The sequence below is a fragment of the Phaenicophaeus curvirostris genome, chromosome 3, assembly GCF_032191515.1.
Source record: "Phaenicophaeus curvirostris isolate KB17595 chromosome 3, BPBGC_Pcur_1.0, whole genome shotgun sequence".
Classification (NCBI taxonomy): domain Eukaryota; kingdom Metazoa; phylum Chordata; class Aves; order Cuculiformes; family Cuculidae; genus Phaenicophaeus; species Phaenicophaeus curvirostris.
The window spans coordinates 13,231,693-13,246,468 of NC_091394.1; the positions used below are offsets into that span (position 1 = coordinate 13,231,693).

General features: G+C 38.4%; 1 protein-coding gene across 11 annotated transcripts in view; it reads right to left on the bottom strand.

Moving 5' to 3' along the window:
• Positions 1 to 14,776, bottom strand: part of FHOD3 (formin homology 2 domain containing 3) — a 388,584-nt gene that overhangs the window by 41,707 nt on the left and 332,101 nt on the right. For all 11 annotated transcript variants that reach the window (XM_069853399.1, XM_069853402.1, XM_069853398.1 and 8 more), the window contains 3 exons: positions 9,346 to 9,528; positions 3,866 to 3,985; positions 2,476 to 2,637 (listed from right to left, as the gene is read on the bottom strand). In XM_069853399.1, coding sequence (XP_069709500.1) covers positions 2,476 to 2,637; positions 3,866 to 3,985; positions 9,346 to 9,528 — 465 coding nt within the window. The remainder of the gene's footprint in view (positions 1 to 2,475; positions 2,638 to 3,865; positions 3,986 to 9,345; positions 9,529 to 14,776) is intronic.

Below are 14,776 nucleotides of genomic sequence, written 5' to 3' on the forward strand. Positions count from 1 at the left end.
GAAGATTCACTTGAGAGTACTGCATATATGTTGTTGTGGATTTTGGAAAATAAGGACTCTTCTCTTGTATGGTAATTTTCATTTTAGTGATTAACTTGGTCCTAATCTAAAAAAAAGTGAAATAACTTCTTAACAAAGAGAAGGAGCAGGAAATGAGAAAACAATATATCTAAATGTTAAGAGATGAAGAATCACTCAAAGAAAAAAAAATTAAAACCTTCCAAACATGAGAAACTAATCTTGGTGATAGCAATAAAACAGAGCCTAAACATAGGCTGTACAAGAGGAAAGGAGAATAGAGATGGAATCCAAGGAGCAAATATTTAAGCATATAAAACAAAACCCACAAATTCCTTTATGGTATCCAAGAAAAAAAAAGGAAATATGCAGGAGGTCCTGGATCACTGTGGATTAAAGAAACTGAAGAAAACAAAAGCTAGGGAAGGGAAGAAAGATGACATTTTCTCATGCAACTTCATCACAGAGGGTGTTGGGGAGAAACCTATTCTGGTACCTGCTTTATTTTTCTTTATTTTATTTTTTAATAGATGTGAGCTAATAGCAAGGTTTGAATACTTCCTAGCAGAAACAAATGTATTGAAGGAAGATGACAGCTTACAAAGCAGTAAACAAGCAGAAGACAAGAATTCTAACAGCCATTAAAAAAAAGAATTTAAGCCACTGGCTAAAAGAAGCATGCTTTCGTTACACTTAGTAACTTAAAAAATCAGGGAATAGGAAAAGTTTTACCTAACTTTACAAAAGCAGCTAGTTATTCAGGGCTCCAAGCTTTGTTACTATACCAGGTAACCTGGCTGAAAGGATGAATAACAGGAAATAAAATATGTCAAAACAATCACTAGACTCTGAATATGTTTATAAAATAATGGACAGAGAAAAGCAAGTAAAGAAAACCAGACTGAAAATCTTTACAAGAGCCTCATGGGAGGCCATCTATGAGGGTGATGTTAAGATAGAAAAAGAAAAGAAGAAATACATATTGATTCTCATCTGAAGACAGGGTTAACAGCAGGTGTCTCAAGGTTCATACTGTACTTTGTATTTCAAAATCATCTGAAAATGAGGAAGCACATTGAGAGGGTAAAATCTACAGATGGCAAGAAATTATTCAGATTAGTTCTGATTTAAGATTATTAGGGGTTTGAGAGATAAGCAGTAAATCTGCTTTAGCAGATCATGGTCATTATTGTGGACTGCAATGAAGTACACACTGCAGGCAGTATCAGACTCCTGTGTCCATTGGCTTGAGTTCTGAATTGTGCGGTCAGCTCAGGAGACTGCTTGGATGTCCCTGTGAACTGCCCAAAGGCAACTAGTATCAAAAGGATAGCACAATCCACAAAGAAAACCTTAGGACATCTAACAAATGATAGCACGAGCAGAACGGATAAACACAGTATGCACATAATATTTATCAGGAGAGCCTGGAATACTGCGTTTGCTACGATTTAACCCATTCTAAAAGGTAAGAAGGAGAAAAAGTGCAGAAATAGCCTTAAAAAACAAAGATTTATAAGAACGGAGACTTGGACAAGGATCTGAGTAGCTCGGTTTAATTTGGTCTTGTACTTAAAAGGGTTGATGAACCAGGTGACCTTCAGGAGTCCTTTCCAACTTAAGTTATTCTATGAAATAGAGAGATAAAAAAAGTTTTGACTGTTCAATATACTCAGACAGTAAATCCTGAAACTGGCAAATTCAACAGCAGGCAAAATTAGATTATGAATTCATTGTCAGAACAACCACAAAAGGAGCCAAAATAAGATTTGATTTTTGCAGTTCTTTTAAAAATTGTGTTATATAGAGTCCGTACCCCTCCATCCTAAATATCCAAACAAGGTGTTTTTTGGAAAAGAAATAATTTCTCCATGTAATGCATATAATGTGTATCATGGCTTATAAAATAAATTTTTTTCTTGAGGAGTTCTTCCTCCTCCTTCAAAGCTTCCTGTGCTCTTCTCTCACGCCACTGGTATTGGCCACTGTGTGAATCAAGACATTAGACTAGATAGATAATACTATTATCTGCTGTACTGTTTTTAAGCATCACCCAAGAAATCTCACACTCTTAAAATGTAAACAGAGAAGCATCTGCCTTAAAAAAGAGATTCCCTCAAACCACAGAATAAATATATTTGAAGATGCTGGTCAAATAAAGTTTTAATCTGAAACAGTTCCTAATAGTTATATACATTAATAATGAATATATTAAAAAAACTGTCATATGGGGCTGCCTGTCAGAGCACTGATGAGGAAACCACCTGACAGACAGATACAAACTCAGAAAAGAGAGTACTGGAATCTTTGAAATTCAATGGGAATGACACAACAAATCCACATTCATAAAAAGTGCTGCGACCAGGGATGTACAAAATTGAAGAATAAAATAAAATCTTAAATATTTCAAATTAAAAAGGGTTTTAAAAAACACATATATTTACCCACGTGACATACCTTTGCTGACCTAGTGATGGCCCCAATCTCTGAATAAAGATCAGTGCTGTCTGGGAACTTTTCCACAACCATAGTGCAGACGTGGTGCAGGAGGGACTGCTTGTGCACCGTGTCCTTGACTTCTGGAACCTTCTCGAGGTAGCTCAACTCAAAAGCTTTGGCCTGTAAGGGGGAAAAAAGTCAAGAATTAAAAAATAAAATATGTATTCCTTCTCATGTAGATTAGTAGACAAACATTACCAAGTTGGGGCAGAGGTGAAAGAAGACAAATAATCCTACAACAGAAGAAATATATAGCTTTTATTTATTGTTAACTTGCTGAAGTATAGGCCTAAAATATAGGTCTATCTGCAGTGAAATGACTCATGACACAACTGTCACAATTTGAACACACCACAAGGGTGGGATGTCATATAAGGGGACCTGGACAAGCCTGAGAACTGGGCCTGTGTGAACTTCATGAGGTTCAACAGGTCCCAGTGCAAGGACCTACACCTGGGTCAGGGCAATGCACAGTTTCAGTACAGGATGGGTGACGACATCATTGATAGGAGCCCAGTGGAGAAGGACTTGGTGGTGCTGATTGATGACAAGCTCAATGTGAGCTAGCAATGCGTGCTTGTAGCTCATAAGGCCAACCATGTCCTGGGCTGCAACAAAAGAAGTGTGGCCAGTGGGTCAAGGGAGGTGATTCTGCCCCTTTATTCTGCTCTTGTGAGACCCCACCTGGAGTATTGTGTACAGTTCTGGAATCCTCAGTATTTGAAGGACATGAAACTGTTGTAACAGGTCCAGAAGAGGGCTACAGACACAATCAGAGGGCTGGAGAACCTCTGCCATAAGGACAGGCTGAAAGAGTTTGGGTTGTTCAGCTTGGAGGAGAGAAGGCTCCAAGGAGACCTTATAGCAGCCTTGCAGGACATTTTACAAAGGCATGTAGTAATAGGATGAGGGGGAATGGCTTTAAATTGGAGAGGGAAAGATTTAGACTAGCCATTAGGAAGACATTCTTCACAATGAGGGCAGTGAGACACTGGAATAGTGGGAGGTGTCCCTGCCCATGGCCAGGGGTTGGAATTAGATGACTTTTCAGGTCCCTTCCAACACAAACCATTCTGTGATTCTAAGATTCTATGAATGGGCAGCATCAACACTAAACTTAAGGGAGATACAGCAGAAGAATATCTAACTATATTTCCATTAGGTTATGCTGAAAGCGGGAAAAGGCAGCCCTTAACATGGAATAAAAAGAAAACATATATTCTGTTTTCTAAATAATATTTCCAATACAAAACAAATACAGGGTTGCAGCTGTCCTAACGGCTTTGATTTCTGGGTTGGTTTTTTTTTAGGAAAAGCTGTGGGGGAAATGCCGGGACATCAGGCTTACATTGGTTCCATTCAGAAAGTTCCCAATGGCTAGCAGAGTAGAAAGGATAAATCCCAAAGTTTTATTGTGCTCCAGTTGGTCCATTCCTTCCTTCAGGTCTAGAAGTGGTTCTGCAACTTCCTGCCATGAGAACAGAAACAAGAAAGTGAAGGCCACAGTTGCTATAACTGCTTCTAGCTTTTAATTTTATGGTTTAGACTAATTACTGCAAAAAGTTCCTGAACTGGCGTCTTGCAGAGTGTAAACTGGCCATGTGTGTTGGCTTTCTTCCACGTTCCAGCTAATAAATCACATGCAAGGACAGCAAAGAAATACATAAAATACTTTCCTAGTGTTGCTTCTTTATGTATGCAGCTGCCTTACTTGTCCTGGGGACTATTCTGTGATTCCAAACAGGAGAGAGAGTATCAGAGAAGGGATTGCTGCATTTGACTTAGATGCATGAACATCCTTCTGCCCCAACTGATAAAAGCTACTTAGAACTATTTTTTTAAACTTTGAAAAGCTAACAAAAACATCTAGAACCCTGGCTGACTTGACATTTGTAGCCTGACCCTAAAGCTTTCTTCAAATGATGGCCACCTCTGAGTTTTAGATATAGTTTTGTGCTTGTGTGACTTTAAGACTGAAAAAACCCCACTGTAAACACCAAGCTTTACAAGTGTTCTCATTTTAATCATTTAACTTAATGCATCTTCCATCCACATGTGTTATCTGAGTATAGGTATGTAAACCGATAAGACTTAAAAACATAAATTCCGTTCCATTACCTCGGGAAGTGAACTATGCCAGAGAGTTCAAAGGAAGAGAGCGAGAGTAATTAAGTTGATGGAGCTTATTCCTGTGTCTTTGTGTGAGGCCCAGGGTTATTTATTTTGTATGTGCAATAACAGTTCACATTGTTTCTATCTCCAAGTGCCATCCTAAGCATCCATGAACAGATTCTTTTCCCATATTATTACACTTTATGAGCAAAGAAACCAAAATCAAGTTGTTATTTTAGACCAAAAGGCAAAATAACTGAGAATTTCACTTTCTTGGGGAAATACAATGGGTTGTTCAATAACTGTACTGATATTTTGCCATAAATAAGGGCGCAAGGATGAAGGAAGCATACATTTCTGGTCACTAAAGAACAATTTATCTCTTGAAAAGAGGAGAATATGTCAAATTCGAGACAGATTAAGAGATGGCATGATGAGCAAAGTAATTTATACATCAGAAGAGAGATGCTAAATAATCCAAGACTTTTACCAAGTAAAACTAAAAAAATCAATAAACTGCTGCACAGAATTCTTTAAAATGCTTTACAAGTCAGGGTTGATTTAGTTTCTCTGGTAGCATTATGGGGATGAATCAAACTGCTCTGTACATGCTGCAAACACTGGCTTTTGAACTATTTCACTTGCATCAATTTGTAACCTGTTTAAAAGTAATTCCTAAAAGGTTAATTCAAAACATTCTGAAGGTGGATAAAAAGGCACCATAAAGGGTTCCAAGCAAGACATGCCGTAGTACTTCATTTAGCTATATACATGCAAATTCTCCAAGCTTAGACTTTCTTGCACATAGTGCACATTTATAATTACTCTTTGGTTTTTACGTTAGAATTAAAAAAAAAATATTAAAAGACAAAACCCCCATCTCTGCTCCTCATAAAACTCACCATCTACCTAAAGAGGGCAGATATATAATGCAGAGCTACCTCGGAGGAGGCTGAGGGGAGACCTCATTGCTCTCTATAACTACCTGAAAGGAGGTTGTAGAGAGGAGGGTGCTGGCCTCTTCTCCCAAGTGACGGGGGACAGGACAAGAGGGAATGGCCTCAAGCTCCACCAGGGGTGGTTTAGGCTGGACATTAGGAAAAAATTTTTCACAGAAAGGGTCGTTGGGCACTGGCAGAGGCTGCCCAGGGAGGTGGTTGATTCAGCTTCCCTGGAGGTGTTTAAGGCACGAGTGGACAAGGTGCTAAGGGGCATGGTTTAGTGTTTGATAGGAATGGTTGGACTCGATGATCCGGTGGGTCTCTTCCAACCTGGTTATTCTATGATTCCATGATTCTATGGTTCTATATCCTTAGCTACCACATTTTCTTACTTACCATGTTTGTATTTTTCACCTAGAAATTATGCTTGAATGAAACTTGAGAATTTGTCCCAAAATTCTGGCTGTGCAACATTTGATAATGCCAGATGAATGTTTGATGCACAGGCACAAATGAACTCAACCAATTATAAGCAATGAATCCGATGGTTCTGGGACAGGGAGGACACAGCACACACATTCGGTACAGCTGCTCTGGCATATGCTGTGATACCAACCTGATATATTGGTACTGGTATACAACTTCAGTTTACTGCACTTATACAAGCTAATGCACATGCTTTTCTGGGAGAAGTAAAAACTTGGTTGGGATGGGAACTTGGAGAAGATGTAAATGTCATTTGCCATGTTTGCATACACTTAATCAAGACCAACTTGCAGTTGGTCCAACACCGTTTTAAATCACAGAAAGTATCAGGATCATATGGTAAAACTTACAAAAATGGAAGCAAGCACTTTACTAGTTCTACTTTTCTCATTCCTCTACTTGCTTATATTACTTTATGATCCTCCAAAGTAGTCAGCATTAATGATATATTTGCCCACAGTGACTTTAAGAAAGAAAACACCTGACTTAGGAAAACTAAAGATTTTACTCCTTTCGCTAAGACCTTTACATTCCCTTTGAAATAATGAAATTTGACATTATCTTCCTCATCAACAGTTCAATACAAAGAACTAACAGTCACACAGTATGATTTTTCAGAGCGATCAAGAGCTTGAAAATGAAGATTAATTTAAAGTTGAAACTATGCCTCTTTTTGTCTATACCTTTAAAATGTATTACCCAAAAGAAAAGTAAGAAAAATTATTGTTCCACTGATGACTTTCAGTAGGCATACAGTACCTTAGATACATGTTAACATTTCAAAGCATGTATGCATTATCAAACACACCATTTGGAAAGGTTTTTCCTTTTTCATTTTCACATACGTATATTTGAATATCTAAACCAATGCATTGGTGCATGCTCCATAGCTTACAGTGAAAGCTGTAACTGTGCCATAAATGCCTGTAAAGGGCAAAGAATAACTTCTCATTCATTCATTTCAGCCCCTCACAGTCTGAGGCTGCTCCCTACCAAGGTACTCAAACTGGCTTTCGTTAATTAAATTCAGCCCAAGAAAGATGACTTCATTATGCCTGAAAAACTTTTCTACAAACATAAACAATAACTCACTTAAACTTTTTCTTGATGAACTTCATGTCTTTTTCTTCCATGGTGTCAGAGATGGAGATAAGACGTGCTTAGGCAAAACCATATTCTGAGTTGATGAGCAAATTAGGCTCATGAATGAGAACCCTAGGTTCTTGTCAACAACTCACATTTGGAACTATTGATATTGTGGACAGCATCATGGAAATAATAGGAAGGTTCATTCACTTCCGACAAAAAAATGTATCACTTGATAAATAATATGAGTGTATTCTGAACTGTTACTAATTTTCCTTATTTTAAAATACATAAACTAAAAATAAAATCAAGCTAATTCTGGACAAAACATGGACAAAAATTGTGGAGGTAAGTGACCTGGCACTTAAGTTTCAGGAAGGGTTTGCCCATTTGCAGATGGATCTTCTACAGAAACATAGTTTCAAGAACAAAGTAATGTTAGCAGGTTATACAACTCTGAATATCATCATCACTAGTGCAAACTGCTTCATTTTTCAATAGGATATGTGCATGGTATCTTACCTCAGTCTAAATAAGGCTTATGGTTATTTGTTATCTGGAACTTAAACTCTGACTTTAACCTTTTTGTTATTGTAGAGACTCAACTGCTCGCTCACTCTTGTACATCTGATGTCTGATGCCATATCTTCCTCTTCACCCAACTAGCAGTCATATCTGTTCTTCTCTTCTAGGCTGCTTATCACATGCTGCTTTTATTTTATCATAGTTATCACCTTTCAACAAGGATAAAAGTCTTGGTCCTGTCTTCATTCAATCTATCACTTCTTTGAGTAATTTAGGCATTTCAGACTTTTCACACTAGCATCAATTCTACATGTATTTCATCTGGCCATTCATTAACTTAGTGGTATAAACCTTATAGAATCAGCAACAGGAAAACTATCAGAATTTCTTAAGCTTTTAGCAATGCTTCAAATGTTATTTTTTGATTGAGAGGAAGTTAGAAATTCTAGGTATAGACATAGCTGTTAATCTGTTAATCAATTTGAAGATGATTGTGACAGCTGTAACTAACTCCGCTCACATGAAAGGGGGAATTTAGACTTGAGGTCACTTCAAAGCAGAAAAAATAGCTGTACCAAAGGAAAGGACTGGCAAAAAAAGCATTCAGGCCAGATACAAGTATTTTACGTTTTACAAGTCAGAAATATAAATGTCTAAGAATAAGAAGCTACAATTAAAAATACCTGAATATTAGTGTGAATGTATTTCTTAAAATCTAAGAAAATTAAGCAGAGCTTTAGTAATCTTGACAGTATCATCTGCAAATTAATCCACCATTGTATAACTTGTTAAATGACCATAAGACATTCCAGAAGCATGCCCAATTTCTCATAATCCATATTGCACAAAGTGATACTGATTTTTTAATATACAAATATGTGCACAGATACACATACAAAATTAATATAATATATACAGGAAAGAGCTGCCTGAAAAGTAATGAATGGAGTGTATACCAGAAGTGCAGCCAGAAGAAGGTTCCCATGCTGAGATTCCTGAAAGAGCTTGTGAAAGTCAGCAAGTAGCTGAAATTGCCTGCGCGGTTTCGTTGTTTCACCTATACATTGAAATTATACACTGCCATTTTGAAATTTTTGTCAAGATCCATCATTCACAACAGACAAGCCAATTATAGTGTTCTCTAAACAAATGCTATCCATGAAGAAGGTGAACAACTGTGTGTGACTGAATTGAAAAGAGCACCCCTGAAGGATGCCTTATCTTTTGTTTATAACTTTGAAAGAGAGTTATAAACAGAAATAACTTTAATGGATGGTGTTTTCCTTAGTTCAAATGGATGTAGGATCAATACTCTCATTTTACGATGTAAGGCTAAATACCATAGTCCTCAGTCCTCAAAGAAAAATTCTTACTGATCTGAAGTAAGAATTTCCTGAATAACAACATCTGGAAAAGATATAGTAAGGATTTAGCTCTCTTCTTTGTTCCAATATCATTGCTGCCTAATTAAAGGAAGGAAGACATAATCTCTAATTTTCTTTTATAAAAGGAACAGATTATGAAGGATCATTTTAGCTGTTTCCTGGTTGGCCACTGAAACAAAAGTGACCCATTTAGCATTTCCTCAAAATATATGCTCATATAATAGCAAGGTCAGGAAAAGACTAAGCAAAGCCTTGGAAGAGTCTCCACCCCTGCCTCCCTGCTTTCCCCGCACCTTTTCCAGTATCTCATAGTCCATCTTGAAAGCCCAGAGCTGAAGCCTGGCAGAGAGTTCGCTGATGGAGGAAAGGGTGAGAAGGAACTGCTCAGCGCTACCCAGGGGGACATCGGGGTTTGCCAGTTGCGCCTCCTGGATCTTTTGCTTCTCCTCCTCAGTTGGGATCATGGTCAGGATTTTCTGTGAAGGGAGACAAAAGGCAGGTGTCAGTAAGAGGCGCTCAAGGGCTGGACGTTGGGTGGCTTCACGTGGCAACAGCAGAAGTACTCAAGTCTCTGGCTGGTAAAACAGGACAGCGCTGTACTAATCAAGAACTGCACAAGAAAGAAAAACAAGGCCTGCTATCTCAAACACCTGCAGTTTGTTGAAATACACATCTTTATTAAAATGCTTTTTTAAAAATTCAGTAGACATGATTAATCACGGATGAAATACTGAAGGAGATGCTGGGAGACTGGTTAGGACTGCTTTCCTCAGCCTTCATCTGTTTAAATCAAAACTGTCCACCTTTCTGCAAATTACGTATGGCAGTGAGTGTAGAAGGAGTGCAGTTTTGTTGGCAGTAATTACAGCAGTTCAGACTAGATATTAAGGTCCTTTTCAGTCTCAATATCTATGAATCTTCTAGCAAGCTTGCAGGTATACAGACATAATTTGAGGACTCCTGTTCCTAGCTGTTCTCATAACTGAGTATTTTTTGTTGAGTTTTTTTTTTACAAAACACGACTATTGCAGCTTATCAGGTAATGCTCCAAAATTTCACCCAGTCTGAGCACAGCTTCCAAAGGAATGTGCATTGAACTTAAAGCTGAATTATACAATGCATAACATATGATCTTTTTCTCTTTTGATCTGAAAACTCTAAAATAGTGATGAAAAAGGACGGCAATATTTTCAGCTTCTGCTGTCTGTATGGCTTAAAACATTTCATTTTGCCCTTTAGTTCTTGTTTTTTACATGCTTTTTTACATGTGGCAGCTTTCCTTCTCAAAGTATTGCTCTCTAAGGTATTCCTTCTTAGTTTGTTTTTAACATAATAAATGCATTTTAAAATGGAAAAGAAAAGCAGAACAACGTAAAGACATCAGATAAGTTAAGGTCTTTACCCTGCTGATCAATGCCTTATTAAAACAAAGCAGTAGCATTTCAACACAACTTATATTTATTCATCTGAGGAATGACATGTTTTTGCTGTTGCATTCTATAATGATAGAGGCTGTTTTAGAGGGGAGGAGACAATAATAAAAATACAGTCAAAGGGCCACCAGACCTGCCAATACAAACTACAGCCTTGCTCCAATGCTGGACATAGCAAATTCATCAAAGTAGTGCAACCGTCCCCTTCCAGTAGTGACAATTCATCTGGGAGCTTGTACAGCACTGGAACTAAGTGTGGAGAGCTAGGGACTTTTCCTGGTCAATCAGAACCGTATTTAATTTCAGCCACAACATTTGTATTGCTGTCCATCTTCTTATGCAGACTTCCATAAACATAAATAAAGAAGTGTTTCTTTCAGTTCTTGTTGGCTCTGCCTTTCAGTTAAAAAAAAAAAAAAGCCTCCTTGCTTGGATACTAGAAGCTTCTACTTTAATAAATTAATGTCCTAAGGAAAAATGAAGAGAAGGAAAATCCTTCAGTATACTCCAGTGCTTTTCCTTCCCCTCTCAATGACTATTTGGAAAATATTCTGATGTACACTGTTCCAACTGATAGTATTTGTGCATTGATTTTGAGATGTGCCTGCCATCCATCCATCCATCCATCCACCCATCAAACTAGATTTATACGTAGATGCTTCAGGGTATTTCTCAATGCTTAAACGTTACTCATCTGAATAAGTTCATAGCGAACAGAGACTGAGTGTGAAACTCATAAGAAGGAGTGTTTTGCAGAGTGTACTTTGAAGAAGTCAGGCCTCCTAGTGCCAACTCCTCTCTTCAACAACAGAAAGCCAACAGTCCCTCAGCTGAGCCGGGGCAGCTTGCAAATAGGATCATATGAACATCCATACATGGGGAGTTTAGCAATAGCTGTGGGATGGATGTAAAAATGCTTCTGATGCATTTTTGAAGGCTAGCACTTCAGCAATATTCTCAATTGCCTCCTACAAATAACTAGGACTTTTGGCAGCTGCCCAGGGATCCCACAAGTATTTTGTGGTGGTGCAGGGTCTTCACTCCAGAGATTTTGCACTGCTTTCGGGCATTTTAAAGAGCAATAAAACAGTAAGCTTTATTCCAAAGGGACTCTCCTACTCCTTGAGCTTTATGTAAACACCACAAGCCAGATGGAGCTGACAAAAAGCATTCGTGTCCAAATATTGCAAGGCTGCTGTGCTGCATAGTGTCATTGTGAAACAGAGAATGCCAAGCAAAAGAGCTTGTACTTGAGGTGCCAGCTGCTGAGGATCATCCCTGTTGCTGAAAGGCCTGCCTTGATGGGGGACTAGGGCTGCTGGCAGTTCTCAAATCATCCAGACTGCAACTGCCCCCATAACAATGACCAGCACTTCTAATCTGCTCAGGCAAATAATTCTGATCCTGTTGGTCACCATCCTTGGTGTGCCCCTGAGTATGTTGTAAAGCGCTTCTAGTCATAATTTCAACTTTATGATTAATTCAAACCATTTGTCCAGCTCCGGAAACTGATCAGTACACCATCTGCCAGTTTGTTATTATTATTATTATTACTATATTTTTAAAACATCATTGATAGTAAAAGTGGCATAAAAACACAGCAGGGCAGAAGGTTACTGGCATTTAATATGATCATTAAACCATAAGCACCTTTGAATCTAATCATGCTTTCCCCAGCATGGCACTCTCCAGGTAGATTAAATTACTGGTTACCAACAAGCCCTATGCTCATATCTTCTAATATGTGTGATACACATATTTCATCTCCATGCATTCTCGCATAGCCGTTTGGGCCAGAGACTAAAATCCTGAGGAAAGACAGTGTATATGTCTTTTAATAAAGAAAAAGAAGTAATTTTTGGAGATCCTGTTTGCATGAGATAATTTATCCAAATTTTTTGGTCCTGGACTGCTGAACATAGCCAGTTGCTTGCAATTTCTGTGAAGGGATCAGACTTTGTTTCCTGGATTTAGGCACCTCTGACACATGATCCCCTAAAATTTCTAATAAGAAACTTAGAAGGCTCACAGGACAAACTTTATAACCCCCATATGCTTGACGGTTATGGGTCTCAGTGTGGGACACAAGGAAGCACCAAACTGCGACTAGGCTGGAGCCTCTGCAGAAATTAGGTGCTATGCTATCCCTTCCAAGAGACAACAGGGCTTCTCAGTGATGATGAGGTTGCAGGGGTGCCTTGGCTTTCATATTTGGTTTCAGTTGAGAGATTGGCAGGAGACTGACAAAAATTAGTAAAATAAACATCTGGTTGTTGGGTCCAACACTTTCTGTGGCTGAAGGTCCACAAACTCATAAGCTGCATTATCAAACATACATTACTGGGCATTTCATTGGATGTTTCACAAGCCAGACTATATAGCTCCAAAAAGGCTCTCCCATTTCAGCTTTCCGTGCAGCTATTGATGAGACACATCGTGATTTGTATTACCTGCATTAATTTTACCTCAACTCATGCAAAAATGATCCAATTCAGAGAAGGTGCTGCATCTAAAATGCCTGATAGCCATGCTTGTAAATCTAGAACTGACACCTGCTATCTCGGTCAGACTGCTCCACTTCCTCAGCTCTCTACTGAGATACATGAATAAGCCATTGGTGGTCACAGAAACTGTAGAAGATGTTTTGGTTTGCTGCCAGGAGTGGAAGTGCAGCTTTTTTCCATTTAAATAAAGTCTGAAACTCTTAAGGCAGTGTTACGCTAACTGTGGGTATACAGCCAGCAAGGCACCATTGAGTCCATTCTTTCTTCTGTCTAGACTTGTGAAAAGAGGTGTTCTTTTAGGTCAGGCAAACTAGCATAACTTGAAACATCCCATAGCAATTTTACAAAGAATTAGCTAAGTAAACTGGAAACTGCAAATGCCAGCTTACTGTGGCAACTATCAGAACAAAACATGAAATACACTGATCATTTCTGAAAATCAAATTTTGGTTTTGGGTTTATACATTTCAACATTTCATCATCTGCCTTTTTAACAGCAGGCACTCATTTTTTACCCGTTTTTTTTTTTCCATTTGCCTGGCCACTCCAGATACACAGACTTCAAAGTACTTAACAAATGTGCGTATCGACAGCCTAGCACACCTGGGAAGTTTTTTCATTTCAAATAGTTTCCCTAAAACTAATTTGCTGTTTTTCAAATAGTTTTAGCAATGCAATGCCCTATGTGTAGCCGTTCACTTCGATAAATTAATCACACTCTTTGGTATAATATGACTTTGATTCACATTTGCTTACTGAGATGTACTTTACAGAGAGTCTCCCTCATTTCCTTTACTAAAGACAAGCACTAAGGACTGGTTTGGTGGACTCTAATCTTGCAGTTGCCTTCATTAAAATTAGGTACCAGGATTTTAATCTGGCCTCTTTTGCTTAGCTCACAGAAAGCCCTCATCCATGCTAAGCAGGCAGTTCTTTATACTGCAGTGAGCTCAAAGTTGTTTGAACACAATGAATGCCAAGTTTTCAAAGAAAAGAAAACACAACCACTTTGGCATACATAAGGTGGCAATTTTTTTTTTAGTTGGATTGATGCATGGTTGTGCTTTCCTTTGAAAGTATGTTCCTAACAGTGCCTGCTCTGCATACTAAATGGACTATATCTGCCTTTCTAGCACTATGCCCCATTTTCTACCCTTTTTCACAGCTCAGGACTACCTAACTTGTTCAAACACATCGCCTAGAATATGCAACGTACTTGAGTATAGAGGGCTTAAAATATCTGGTGCGTTTTTTCTCCATCTTAGTCACATATTTGAACTTAAAAAGCAAAATATGGATTACTACCAAGAGTTAAGTGGCACAAACAAAGCAGCATTCAGCAGAACGCAGGACAGTAGCAGAGGTTTTACTGAATCACTGTGAACTTGATGATGAGTTGGGCTATCACAAACTCGTAGCCTGCATCCCTCTTCATCAGTGCCTTGTGGCTAGCAATACTGTCAGCACTATTGTAGTCCACTGTCCTCAAAGGATTTGCTAAGGTCAGTTTTAAGATACCATTTAATCTGAACTTATTCACGAAGGTGTAGAATTAAGAACAGACAGACACTAACATGACAGTGATGACGCTCCTCAGCGAATGACATAGCACAAAGCTCATAGACGAGGTAAAGGATGGCTCAGGTGACTTTCTACCCTGTGGGTGCCTTGCTCTCTGTTGAATCTGTTAAAGGCTTTAGATGATTCTAAATTACAGCTTCTTTGAAATTTTAGCAGTGAAATTAAAATTCTTCTGCTCTTCGTACATTTCTCTCTCTCCTGCTTAT